General features: G+C 37.1%; 1 protein-coding gene across 1 annotated transcript in view; it reads right to left on the reverse strand.

Annotated features, from left to right (window-relative positions):
* LOC150084800 (serine/threonine-protein kinase Genghis Khan-like) overlaps nucleotides 1-12,543 on the reverse strand; it is a 477,571-nt gene that overhangs the window by 106,961 nt on the left and 358,067 nt on the right. The window contains exon 24 of the mRNA XM_090376356.1: nucleotides 4,558-4,622. Within this exon, the coding sequence (XP_090232482.1) occupies nucleotides 4,558-4,622 (65 nt within the window). The remainder of the gene's footprint in view (nucleotides 1-4,557; nucleotides 4,623-12,543) is intronic.

Below are 12,543 nucleotides of genomic sequence, written 5' to 3' on the forward strand. Positions count from 1 at the left end.
TCATTTAACTCCCTGTTAGAGTCTGATAAACACCTGGCCCTCTCCTCCTACTTGAATAACTCCTCATGTGTGAATGTAGATGCAAAATACTCATTTAGTTTGGCAGCTATCTAAGAATGATCATCTACAGTCAAACCATTGATAACAAGTGGACCAATCTGATTCATCCCCTTCCTTTTAGAGTTTATATAAGTAAAGAAGTCTTTGCTGTTTTTCTTTGCATCCATTGCCAAAGGTTTCTCATAATCTGCCTTCGCTTGCCTAACCTCCTTTGTGACTTGATTACAGACTAGCTTATATCTGCTATAGGTTTCTGTGTTGCCTGATAATTTATATACATCCCATGCATTTTTCTTCTCTGCCACGAGTCTCATTAGTTCATCTGACGCCCATTTGGGCCTAAACCTAGAACAGTATTTCTTAGTGGAACAAAAAGCCTAGTAGCTTCCAAGATTACTTTCTCGAATGCTTTCCATTTAGAATTTGCTGTTGGTAACATCAGCTGGTCCCACTGTATAGAACTTAAAAAACCTCTGAGACCACTGTAGTCACCTTTAAGAAAGCAAAAACCCTTCCCTTCACCCCTGATGGTAGTTACATCTTTAAGTAAATCTCACATCAGAACACTGTGATCACTGCCACCTAGTGGTTCCTTTATCTGTAAATTCTTAATGCGTGAATAATCACTACTGATAATCAGATCAAGAGTGTTACTCCCTCTGGTTGCCTCTCTAACATGCTGCTGTAGAAAACAATCATCCAATAAATCCACAAAAGCCTTGCTAGTGTGCAAATGACCAACCCACAAGTTCCAGTTGATATTTGGGAAATTAAAATCCCCAATTATAAGACACTGATTTACTGGCCGACTATTTCTCTGTATAACTGTTTATTGTACTCATCAGAGAAATTAGGCCTATAACAAACCCTACCCTCATTTTTGCTTTCCCAGTGCTTATGTCACACCAAACTGACTCAACACTGCACTGTTCATCTATGTCAACTGGATGCACTTCCTTAGATTTTAAGATCTGTTAAGATGTTTCTTAACTAACAGCATAACCACTCCTCCCTTCCTATCCTCTCTATTCTTTCTGTACACATTGTACTCCCCAAATTCCACTTGGAATTTGGGGAGTACAATGAGTGGGTCACTCACTGTGCAAGTGACCCACCCAGAAGTTCTCTGGCCCACTCTATTTCTCTGTGTAGTTATTCGTTGCACTTACCAGTCATTAGGCCTATAACACATTTCTACCCTCATTTTTGCAAACTTTGCACTCTCCATCAATATCAACTGGATGTACACCTTAGATTTTGTTTCTTAACTAACAGCATAACTCCTCCTGTCTATCCTTTCTGTACACATTGTACTCCCCAAATTCCAATTCTGCATTCCTTATATCTGTGTGACACCATGTCTCTGATATCCCAACAATATTTGCCTTTGATGTCTTAACCAGCACTTCAAATTCATCAAATTTATTTACTATACTCCTAGCATTGGTTTACATGCAAGTATACATACACCTGTTCTTACTCTTAGTTACTTCAACACAGCCCATGTATTTACTTGTTTCATGACTTCCAGCAGTTCCTGAAATCCCCAGCAAGTTGCTTTCTGGGCTGCTGCTCATTCCAATAGAAGCAGTACAAGAATCATTTCCACCTCTGCCTGTGGCTGATGGTAATCTATTAATCTGTGAATCTCCCAAACTAGCAGTTTTCTGACCTACCTAACATTGTCTCGATAGCATCAGCAAATATTGTACCCTTTCTATTTAAGTGTATCCCATCCCTGTAGAAGCAATCTCTCCACACACAAACCACACTAAAAAAAATTCTAGCCCTTGCACAATCTCTCCTTTTTTGGGTTATTTCTTATATATATATATATATATATATTTTTTTTTTTTTTAATGTATTTACATTCTTTAAAAGTTTTTTAGAAAAAAAATTATATTATTTGTCTGTTAACATTTTAATTGACCAATAAGGTGCACTTCGCCAACGCCTCCAAAATTCACTAAGATTTGAACTCTTTCACGGAAATAATCCAGTCTGTATTTTTGCTGAGTAAAGTAGCCTTTACTCAAGTGGGTATTAAGTTGTAATTTATGTTACATAAAGAGTATGATATGAGTCATTATGACCACCTGGCACTGGGCTCTCTTTTTAGTTGTATGTGTGCAGTATACAGTATTTCTTAAAAGTATGATACAGTGAATTCCTAGTTCTACTACATCTGAGATTTTGGGTTGACCTACTTTCAATTCCAAGAACATTCACTTATAACACTTTCTAACCCTTCTTCTTTGCTATATCCAATCCTGACCAATAATTTATAAATACAGGTAAGCTGAATGCTTACACATCATTCATACAGTGAGAATTGCCAGTGACAGAAGCGACAGTCAGTTCTGATTTTTTAATTTAATTATTAATAATACCAGGTGTAGCCTAGTATAAATATTGAATTATTAATCATTATTAATATTGAATTTTGAATCTGAAAGTTTATATTTTTATTATTATTATACTTCAGAAGCTAATGCTAGCGATTTTATTTATATAAAAAGTTTCAGTCAGGCTGAGATGAAAATCGGTTCAGGTGTGTCGGGTATGGGCAAATGAATTTGAAAAACAAATTCAGGCTTGAGTCGGGTCAGGTTGTCTAGATTTCAGGTCAGGCCAGGTAAAAAAAAAAAACCGTGCAGCCCTCTAGTAACTGTTCTATCTACATATATTTTCACATAAAATTATTTAGTACAGGCACACCTCCCATATCAACACCTGAAACAACAAATTTCATGCTAAAATTGTTTTCATATTACATTGGCTGGTGGGTTAATAAACCCAGTAGAAAACAGAAAAGCCATACTGTGCTTCAGATTACCCAATAGGCACAGAAGGAACATGCCTAAGGAGCCCTTATTATTGAAACAAAAAAGTACAAATATATAAAAGCAGTGGCTTTTCATATTTTAAGGAAATGAAACAGTAATTAATACAATCTCTGCATGTAAAATTCTGACATCTAATTTAACCAATACAGTTCATTTGGTCCACAGACTACTCATCTGTTATGTGTTTGGCTTCCACTCTCTCCATATTTATTTATTTTATTATTATTATTTTTTTTTTATGTAAACCCCAAACACGAGAGGTATTAGAACCTATAGTACTTAGTACCATGCTTGGGTTGGAGGCTGAGAAGACGAAAGAAGATATTTGTTGACACTGGACTTGAACTTCTGTAGACTGTAATTTTCAGGAAATACGTATGAATGAAGGTTGTTCCAGAAAACAGCCGTTGAATGAATAAACGAGGAAGGTGAAAAGTTGGTTCTGTGAGTTTGAAGTTGGACAGTAAATGGATGTTGGCTGGTGGCGGGACGTGTTCGGACTGTTTTGAAAGAGAGAGTGGGAATTATAGAAGCCAATTCAGAAGAACAGTGCCCATGGAAGTATCTGTAGAAGAGGCATGCAGCAGAAACAGTACGTCTATGAGATAGCAAGTGGAGAGAGACTCTGTTAGAGATGAATCATTAATTAACCTAACTGCCCTCTTCTGAACGGAATCAAGAAGCCTGAGAGAGGTTTTGGGGGCACCACCCCAGATGTGGGAACAATATTCCATGGCAGGGCAGATTTGCGATTTATACAGAGTGAGCAGCTGTTTGGAAGAAAAGTAATGCCGAGAGCGAAAGAGAAAACCAAGTTTTTTAGATGCAGAGGAAGCAATATTTGTAATGTGCTTGTGCCAAGAGAGATTAGAAGACAGGGTAATTCCCAAAAGAGATACATCATTTTGCCTAGAAATCGGAGTGTCACTAAAGATAATCATAGGAGCAGAAGAATCCTTTTTGCAAGATATAAGACAAGACTGAGTTTTAGAAGGGTTGATATCTATATATTTATATCAGTTTTGAGAGAGGGAGGGTTGTGACATTGTTTTGTACTTTTGATAAAATTACAATAATCATAATAACAAATTCATTATCTCAGTTACAATCTGTAAATGATTTAAAGCATTGCATCTGGCATTTATGAATCAAATCAACATTGGCAGATACATACAATGAAAGTGATGAAACTAGCACAATGGAAACCTCACTATTTTAAGTTATCCACTGGAAATAAAAATTTATATGATGAGTTAACAATAATGTAATTTTGGATAATCTTTAATTCCTCTTAATCTTGAAAACCAGTTATTTCCCATATTGTTATGATTTTTGAGAATTAATTAATGACAGTTTTTTTTTTTTTTTTTTTTTTAGGAGCATTAGCAACTAAGGCCATATTGCTCCGGGGATATGCGGTGGTCCTTCTCTGACCTTTCCGCATCCTCCATATTTGGTGGTCATGGGCTCGAATCCCGGTCTAATCAAGAAGCGTGTGCTGCGCACTGCTGCTCCTGCCCACCTGGCTACGGAGGTGCCATAATTAATGAAAACATGGGAAGTATGTCTGTATCACAAATAACTCAGATATCATTTTTGTTATGCAATTTAACTAACAGATTTAAAAACTTATCATCAGACTAAAACACACCTTAACATAACCTTCATAGGCTGTTCCAACTCCTCGTGTTGGATCAATTCCTGCAGGCCTTTTGGCTATAGAAGGAAAATGAAAATTACTATAAAATACATAATAAGAAATTTAAAAAAAACTATATGACATACCAAAATACAACACCACAATCTTCCAAGAATAAGGTTATTATTTTTTCACTCACTCACTCACTCGCTCACACACACACACACACACACACACACACACACACACACACACACACACACACACACACACACACACACACACACCCCACCTACTTTTTTTTAGGATTAAATTTAAGAATAAAAAAAATTAATAAACAAATCTAAATACAAGTCAAATTAAGTGGTACATCTGAAATCCAGAAGTGTTAGAGAGGAAAGAGAATTTAAAAAGTTTTGGTACTATTTACCAAAGTGAAATCATTCACTTCCAAATTAATCATGCACTGCTTTAATTTCTAACATTCTTCATTATTATTTATTTATTTATTTTCTGACAGATGGCTCAGTTAACAATAAACTTAGGTTAATAGAAGCTCGGATAATCAAGGTCCTACTGTCTTTACCATCGGATTGTCTATTCTGTGGGATGAAAAATCCAGTTATCTGGAATAAAACCCCACAATCCTCCACTGTGATAAAAATAACCACAGTACAAAAACAGTCTATAAAAGTATCGCCCATCATGACAGGGAGTATTTCTTATTAACATCAGCTGATGACAAAAATTGAACCCAGGTTTTTCACAAGAAGAAGAGCAGTTACAGCCTATTCTGGTTACAAATTCTCTTACAGTATGGTGCAAAAATTATGCAATTCATTTGCTATGTTTTTACTCCTATGCAATCATCCCTGAAAGGAACACATTTTTAGGAATTATCCTATCTCAGTTACAATTTAGTAAACTTAGCTATTATATCAGTTACCAGATTTTTCTAAATGCTCTTTGGAATTCTGTCATCAGGCAAAATAAATCTAATTTCCCAAAGCAAACTACTCCTGCTCGTAACTAACACAAACAAAGTAAATTTTATCTTTAGCTGACCTTCAAAACTTTACTTCAGTGTGGTGGTAGTTGTTGTGAGCAGAAGTAACTTGCTATTTGAAAATTTGTTTAATTTTAATTTGGCCTGAAAACAGAATTTTTAAAAGGATTTAATCCGATAAACTAATTTGCCTAAGAGCAAATTAGTTTACCAGGCCGAACTAAGTACTGAGATACATATTTTGTATTTCAAGTTGCAATTCATAGTTCGATACAACTGTTCAATCAGTCCAATTCAACTGTAATTCTTTCTATGTATCAGAATACATTATAACAAAATTAGTAATCAAGTTTGTCACACATTACACAAAAAAACCCTATCTATTCACAACACATGAAAATAAATAACCAAAGAAAATCAGGTAGAAAGCAGCTAGTCTCTACCCAACATTTTCAAATTAATCTAGCCATTAGATATTAGGAGACAATTTGTCTAATGTGCTATTAAAAGGTACGGTACAATGATATTAGCAACTGAATAAAAATTGAAATGCTCTCCAAAAACAAAAAGAAGTGATGTTCAAGGAAATGGGAATACAACAGAACCATAACATGGTTAGTTAAATCAGATCTTAGGTATGGGTGCTTTCCATAGAATAGACAGTAGTTCTTGGTCATTTACCATAGATGTCTTATCTTAATTGTAATCATCTGAATCTTCTGTGGATTTCTACTTCTCGAAATACAGGCAGTTCCTGCTTTATGAGTTACCGGGTTTACAAGGTTTTTTTTTTTTTCAAATATCAATATCGAAAATATGAACATTAATTGAAAAAAAATTAAGGTTAAACATTCATAAATACTGCATTTAAAACCATGTGTGTAGCTATAAAATGCACTACACTTTCACTGTACAAATGTTGTTATAAGAATCAATTTTGAATGCCTTTGTGATATTTTTCTAAAGCACATTTCTAGAGATCACAACCATAAAATAATAGGCACTTCCTGGTTTATTGGGCTTTTCCGTTAGTGCAAGCAATTATAAATGGGTAGTAAACTCAATGTAATTCTATTTGTGATAATAACGATAACGGGAATTGCATGGGTTTTTACGTTATTATGGAGAAATGTGTTTCCCCCTTACTGAAATCTTCAATCATATAAAAAACAAATTTTCAGAATCTTCTCTTCATTCCTTTTTTTTTTTTTTTTTTTTAAAGCTTTGTCTAATGTGCCAGAGTAAACTTGTTACTCCATACAAATTGTATTGAACAATTAAACTTTACACCAGCCGGTATTCAAATAAACAAATTCCAATCCTGCAACTAAAACACTTTATTTACAATAAAATAACATAAAATACGAGCGTATAAAATGAAATTAAATGAAATAAAATATAAAAATATAAAATATGATGATAAAAGCGATAAAAACAGTTAATAAAATACTGTAACAACTGTAGCTTTCGAAGATAGTGATCTCCTTTCTCAACAGCATATTTCTGCTGTGTGGCACATCCTTAAATAGCAGATCCACGGCACTTCGTCACATGGTTCCTCGGGAGTAAGGCCGGAATTTCCCATTTATGCACCGGAACCGGAAATGGCTCGGGAGCGCACTAGCTGAAACCGTTCATCTCGCTCAAGAACCACGGTTTCAAAGAGGGGATGTAAGCGTACGCCCTTGTCTCTATTAATGGAATTGCTAGCTGCCCCAATACATAAACTCTCAAGCCATTTACGGTCCCAGAACCCCTGTGCATGATCCGTAATGACAGCATCCTCCGGGGAGATTTGATGTTGCTTCTCCCAGAATTGTTCTGCCATGGCAGACTTCCCACAGTTTGCAGACTTTATTGCATTCATATGCTCCCCCAGATGGTCTTTCAGTCGTCGGCCCGTCTCACCTACATAACACACCCCAAAATCCAGGCATTTAATTTCGTATACCACCCCTACTGTTGGCTTCTTTCGTTATGGGGTCTTTGACACACGATATCACTGTGTACAACCTTCGTCCTGGGAGTTGCACACAGCGTATCTGGCACCCCCGAATTATTCGTGCAATATGGTCTGAAAGGCCCGGATAGTAGGGAATGTATGCAGTACTCACAGGGGCGAACGGCTCAGTACGGGTGGACTCCGCTCCTCTAATAATTCTGTCCAACTCCCTCTGGGGGTAGCCGCATTTCTTGAGGTCTGCCGTGACACGAATAATTTCGTTGTCTCTGTCCTCGGAAGTGCTACAGTGGGACCACACCCTATCTATTAAACCCTTGACAACACTACCCTTGTGTTGGCTGGCTTGTGCCGAGGTATAATGAGTATATTGACCTCGGCACATGGGCTTTCTAAACACCTTGGTCTTGAGCCTACAACCATCCCTAATAACCAACACGTCAAGGAATGGTAGGGTTCCCTCTGCTTCCACCTCCAAAGTAAATTTAATAAAAGGGGAGAAGCTGTTAAGTACATCAAGTATCTGATCCTCCCTCCCCTTTTGTATAATGGTGAATGTGTCATCAACAAATCTTTTCCATTTATGCATGGGAAATTCGAAACCTTCAAAAATTCTAACTTCCAACTCTTCCATAGCTAAGTTAGCCACTATGGCACTAATGGGGGAACCCATGGCTGTGCCATGGACCTGCTTATACATGACATCTTGGAAAACCATGGTGGTACTGGATAAACAGTACTCCACACCCTCACAAATATCATTAACACTACGAGGAGACCTAGTACTTAACAAAACATCCTTTTCTAATGCCATTCTAACATACTGGACTCTGAATTTAATAGGAATACAAGTGAACAGTGATGTAACATTGAAAGAAATCATAATCTCGTCTTCTCGTATAGTCTGTCCTTTTATAAAATCCACAAACTCTTTGCTATTCTTGATAACCAAGTTGGAAAGTCCTACTATGGGTGCGATCAACGTGGCTAGGTACCTTGATAGAGCATACATGAGACTATTTACAAACAATACAATTGGCCTGAGTGGTACACCCACTTTATGTATCTTGGGGCGCCCATAAAATCTGGTTAAGCGGCATCCAGCAGCATGTAATGACCAATATACCTCCTTGGATATCCATCCTGACTTGTGCCAATGCTGTATAAGGCTATTCACTTGTCGCTCCACACTAACCAATGGATTTCTACGGACGACTTTGTAAGTAGTGGTATCTTGCAATATGGAAGAGTTGGAAGTTAGAATTTTTGAATTTCCCATGCATAAATGGAAAAGATTTGTTGATGACACATTCATCATTATACAAAAGGGGAGGGAGGATCAGATACTTGATGTACTTAACAGCTTCTCCCCTTTTATTAAATTTACTTTGGAGGTGGAAGCAGAGGGAACCCTACCATTCCTTGACGTGTTGGTTATTAGGGATGGTTGTAGGCTCAAGACCAAGGTGTTTAGAAAGCCCATGTGCCGAGGTCAATATACTCATTATACCTCGGCACAAGCCAGCCAACACAAGGGTAGTGTTGTCAAGGGTTTAATAGATAGGGTGTGGTCCCACTGTAGCACTTCCGAGGACAGAGACAACAAAATTATTCGTGTCACGGCAGACCTCAAGAAATGCGGCTACCCCCAGAGGGGGTTGGACAGAATTATTAGAGGAGCGGAGTCCACCCGTACTGAGCCGTTCGCCCCTGTGAGTACTGCATACATTCCCTACTATCCGGGCCTTTCAGACCATATTGCACGAATAATTCGGGGGTGCCAGATACGCTGTGTGCAACTCCCAGGACGAAGGTTGTACACAGTGATATCGTGTGTCAAAGACCCCATAACGAAAGAAGCCAACAGTAGGGGTGGTATACGAAATTAAATGCCTGGATTGTGGGGTGTGTTATGTAGGTGAGACGGGCCGATGACTGAAAGACCGTCTGGGGGAGCATATGAATGCAATAAAGTCTACAAACTGTGGGAAGTCTGCCGTGGCAGAACAATTCTGAGAGAAGCAACATCAAATCTCCCCGGAGGATGCTGTCATCACGGATCATGTACAGGGGTTCTGGGACCGTAAATGGCTTGAGAGTTTATGTATTGGGGCAGCTAGCAATTCCATTAATAAAGACAAGGGCGTACGCTTACATCCCCTCTTTGAAACCGTGGTTCTTGAGCGAGATGAACGGTTTCAGCTAGTGCGCTCCCGAGCCATTTCCGGTTCCGGTGCATAAATGGGAAATTCCGGCCTTACTCCCGAGGAACCATGTGACGAAGTGCCGTGGATCTGCTATTTAAGGATGTGCCACACAGCAGAAATATGCTGTTGGGAAAGGAGATTGCTATCTCCGAAAGCTACAGTTGTTACGGTATTTTATTAACTGTTTTTATCATCATATTTTATATATTTTATATTTTATTGTAAATTAAATCACATCGGTTTTAGACTACTATATATTTTATTTTATTTCATTTAATTTCATTTTATACGCTCGTATTTTATCTTATTTCATTGTAAATAAAGTGTTTTAGTTGCAGGATTGGAATTTGTATATTTGAATACCAGCTGGTGTATAAAATTTAATTGTTCAATATGAACTGTCCCAGCCTTGTAGACCTATTTAGAGACATACAAATCATGTTAGTTGCAATCTCACTTGCACATATCATGAAATTTATAAAGAAAGGAGAAGATTATCTTAGAAACAAATGCCTCTTGAAGCATTTCTGAAGAACAACTTCTTGTGCAACAAACCAACGAGTGCCGAGCCAATAGTGAGTGATCAACGAGTGTGCATTTAGTCGATGATATGATGAAGAATAAACATTCTTTAACATTTGTAAGTCATAAATGATTTCTTTATTATTATAATTTGCTTGATTTTACAGGCTACGTTTTCATTTCTCTGGATAAATCAATCATTATTGAGAACATGACATTATGTCTATGGGAAATAAATTCCCACTTTACAAGTGTGCGCTATTAATAAATTAACTTGTAAAGTCGGAAACTAGCTGTACTATCCCTTGAACTTTATACACTTTCACCACTGTCATACCCACACAAATCTTGCAAGCCATTTTTCAAAAGACTGCAAAGTGCTTCCGTTGTTGCTCTGTGAGCGTTGTTATTGGACACGAAATACTTGCTTTTCAGAGCTTTCTTCAGATGTGGAAACAGGAAGAAATCACATGGAGCTCAGCCCAGTGAATAAGAGGGATGTGGCAGAACCTCGGACCTATGGGAATGATCACTGGCTGCACAATATTAGCTGTAAGGGACTGGCATTGTCTTGATGGAAAAACCACTTCACACTGGAAAGTCCTTGATGTTTCTCATGAATGGCATGGTGAAGTTTTAATCTGAGAACCTCAGAGTATGCCTCCTTATTCATAGACATTCCGCAAAGCCAAATTTGTAATAAGAATGCCTTTATGTCAAAAAACACAAGAATCATTTGTTTGTCAGCCAAATAAGAAGCTCGAAATTTCTTGGGCCTTGGTGAATCAGAATGCTTCCACTCATTTGACCCTCCGGTCATGGTGAAAAACCCAAGTTTCATCATAAGTCGCTATTCAATTTAAGAAGTTTTAATCCTGTGTTTCTAAACGATCAAGCATTTCTTTGCACAAGTCTACTCTTCGCTGTTTTTGTTCTGGAGTCAAATTGTGTGGAATCCAATGGGCACAGATTTCTGGCATTTTCAGGTGATCTTTCACAATATTGTGAGTACCGTATGAAATGGACATTCTAACAGATAATTCATGAAGTGTATTTGCCCGTCTTCATCCAAGATTTCCTGGGCTTTTGCAATTTGCTCAGGAGTTACTAAGGAAGGCTGACCAGTTCTTGGGTCATATGCAACAGACTCACAGCCTTCACTGAATCACTTGTGCCATTTAAATATTGCCATTCTACCAAGACACTCAATACCATATGCTTCATTCATCCTTTAACTGTTTCCAATGCATTTAAGCCCTGTCTGACACAATAATGAATCATATATTGCTGTTCAATCTGTATGTTCAACATGATACTTGCTTCTAACGATTGTCAGTGACATGTGGCTAAAAAAAACTCTTCGCACAACACTAGCTCGGCAAGTACTAGGATGTGATTACAGAGTCTGCTCGGTAGCGTTCAGGGAGAGTGCTTCAAGCTGCAGTTATGGAAAGTTCATGCAGTAAACATAAAATCTTGCACCATTCTGCGAATTAAATGATGACCCTTCATATATTAGATATTTTATCTTAGATGTGTTTTAACTAATTTCAGAATTAAAAAAAAAAAAACTTTCACAGCAGCCTTCAGCACTTTTACAATATAAGAATATTTTCTAGAGAAAAGAAACTACACGCATTAAATTATGAGGTGATGCAGAGCCCAGTAATCAGAACTCGTAATAATATAATGAGAAAAATACATTAATATTATTCACAGATTTTCATTGTAAGATTTCATCAAAACATCTTCACTTACATTTCTCACATCATAAGATATAAAACCTTATCTTGAATTGATATTGGCATCTGAATATTGTAAATGGTTGTGTAATTTAATTGTGTATGTAAAGCCATCTTCACTCAGTATTTGTATTTTCCATGTCTCATTTTCATTATGCTTCTGGAAACAAACCTTTTTCTCTTCTTTTATTTCAATGTATCATCTGTCTTTGATCAACATTATCATATTTGTTCTTGTGCAAAAACTTCATTTTTGTTGCATCCTACCCCACATGATAACATGTTTAGGCTAATTAGTTGAAGTCTATTAGTTGTGGGTACATTGTGTGTGTGTGTTCCCATTAGAAAATGATTCAACATGAAGTGAAGTACATTTGCTGATATCTTAGCAATCAAGACACACAATTCCTTGTTGGATAACTCTCACAATCATATTTCATGAAGAAACTAGGAGTTCAATGTTATTTTTGTTTCATATGTTGGAAATGCACAAAATTGAAAGATACAAACCTGATATCTGCAACTGAATATCTAAACTCACACCAAAAATTGTACTGGAAT

This window comes from Mastigoproctus giganteus, chromosome 6, assembly GCF_048544385.1.
Source record: "Mastigoproctus giganteus isolate SK-2022 chromosome 6, ASM4854438v1, whole genome shotgun sequence".
NCBI lineage: Eukaryota > Metazoa > Arthropoda > Arachnida > Uropygi > Thelyphonidae > Mastigoproctus > Mastigoproctus giganteus.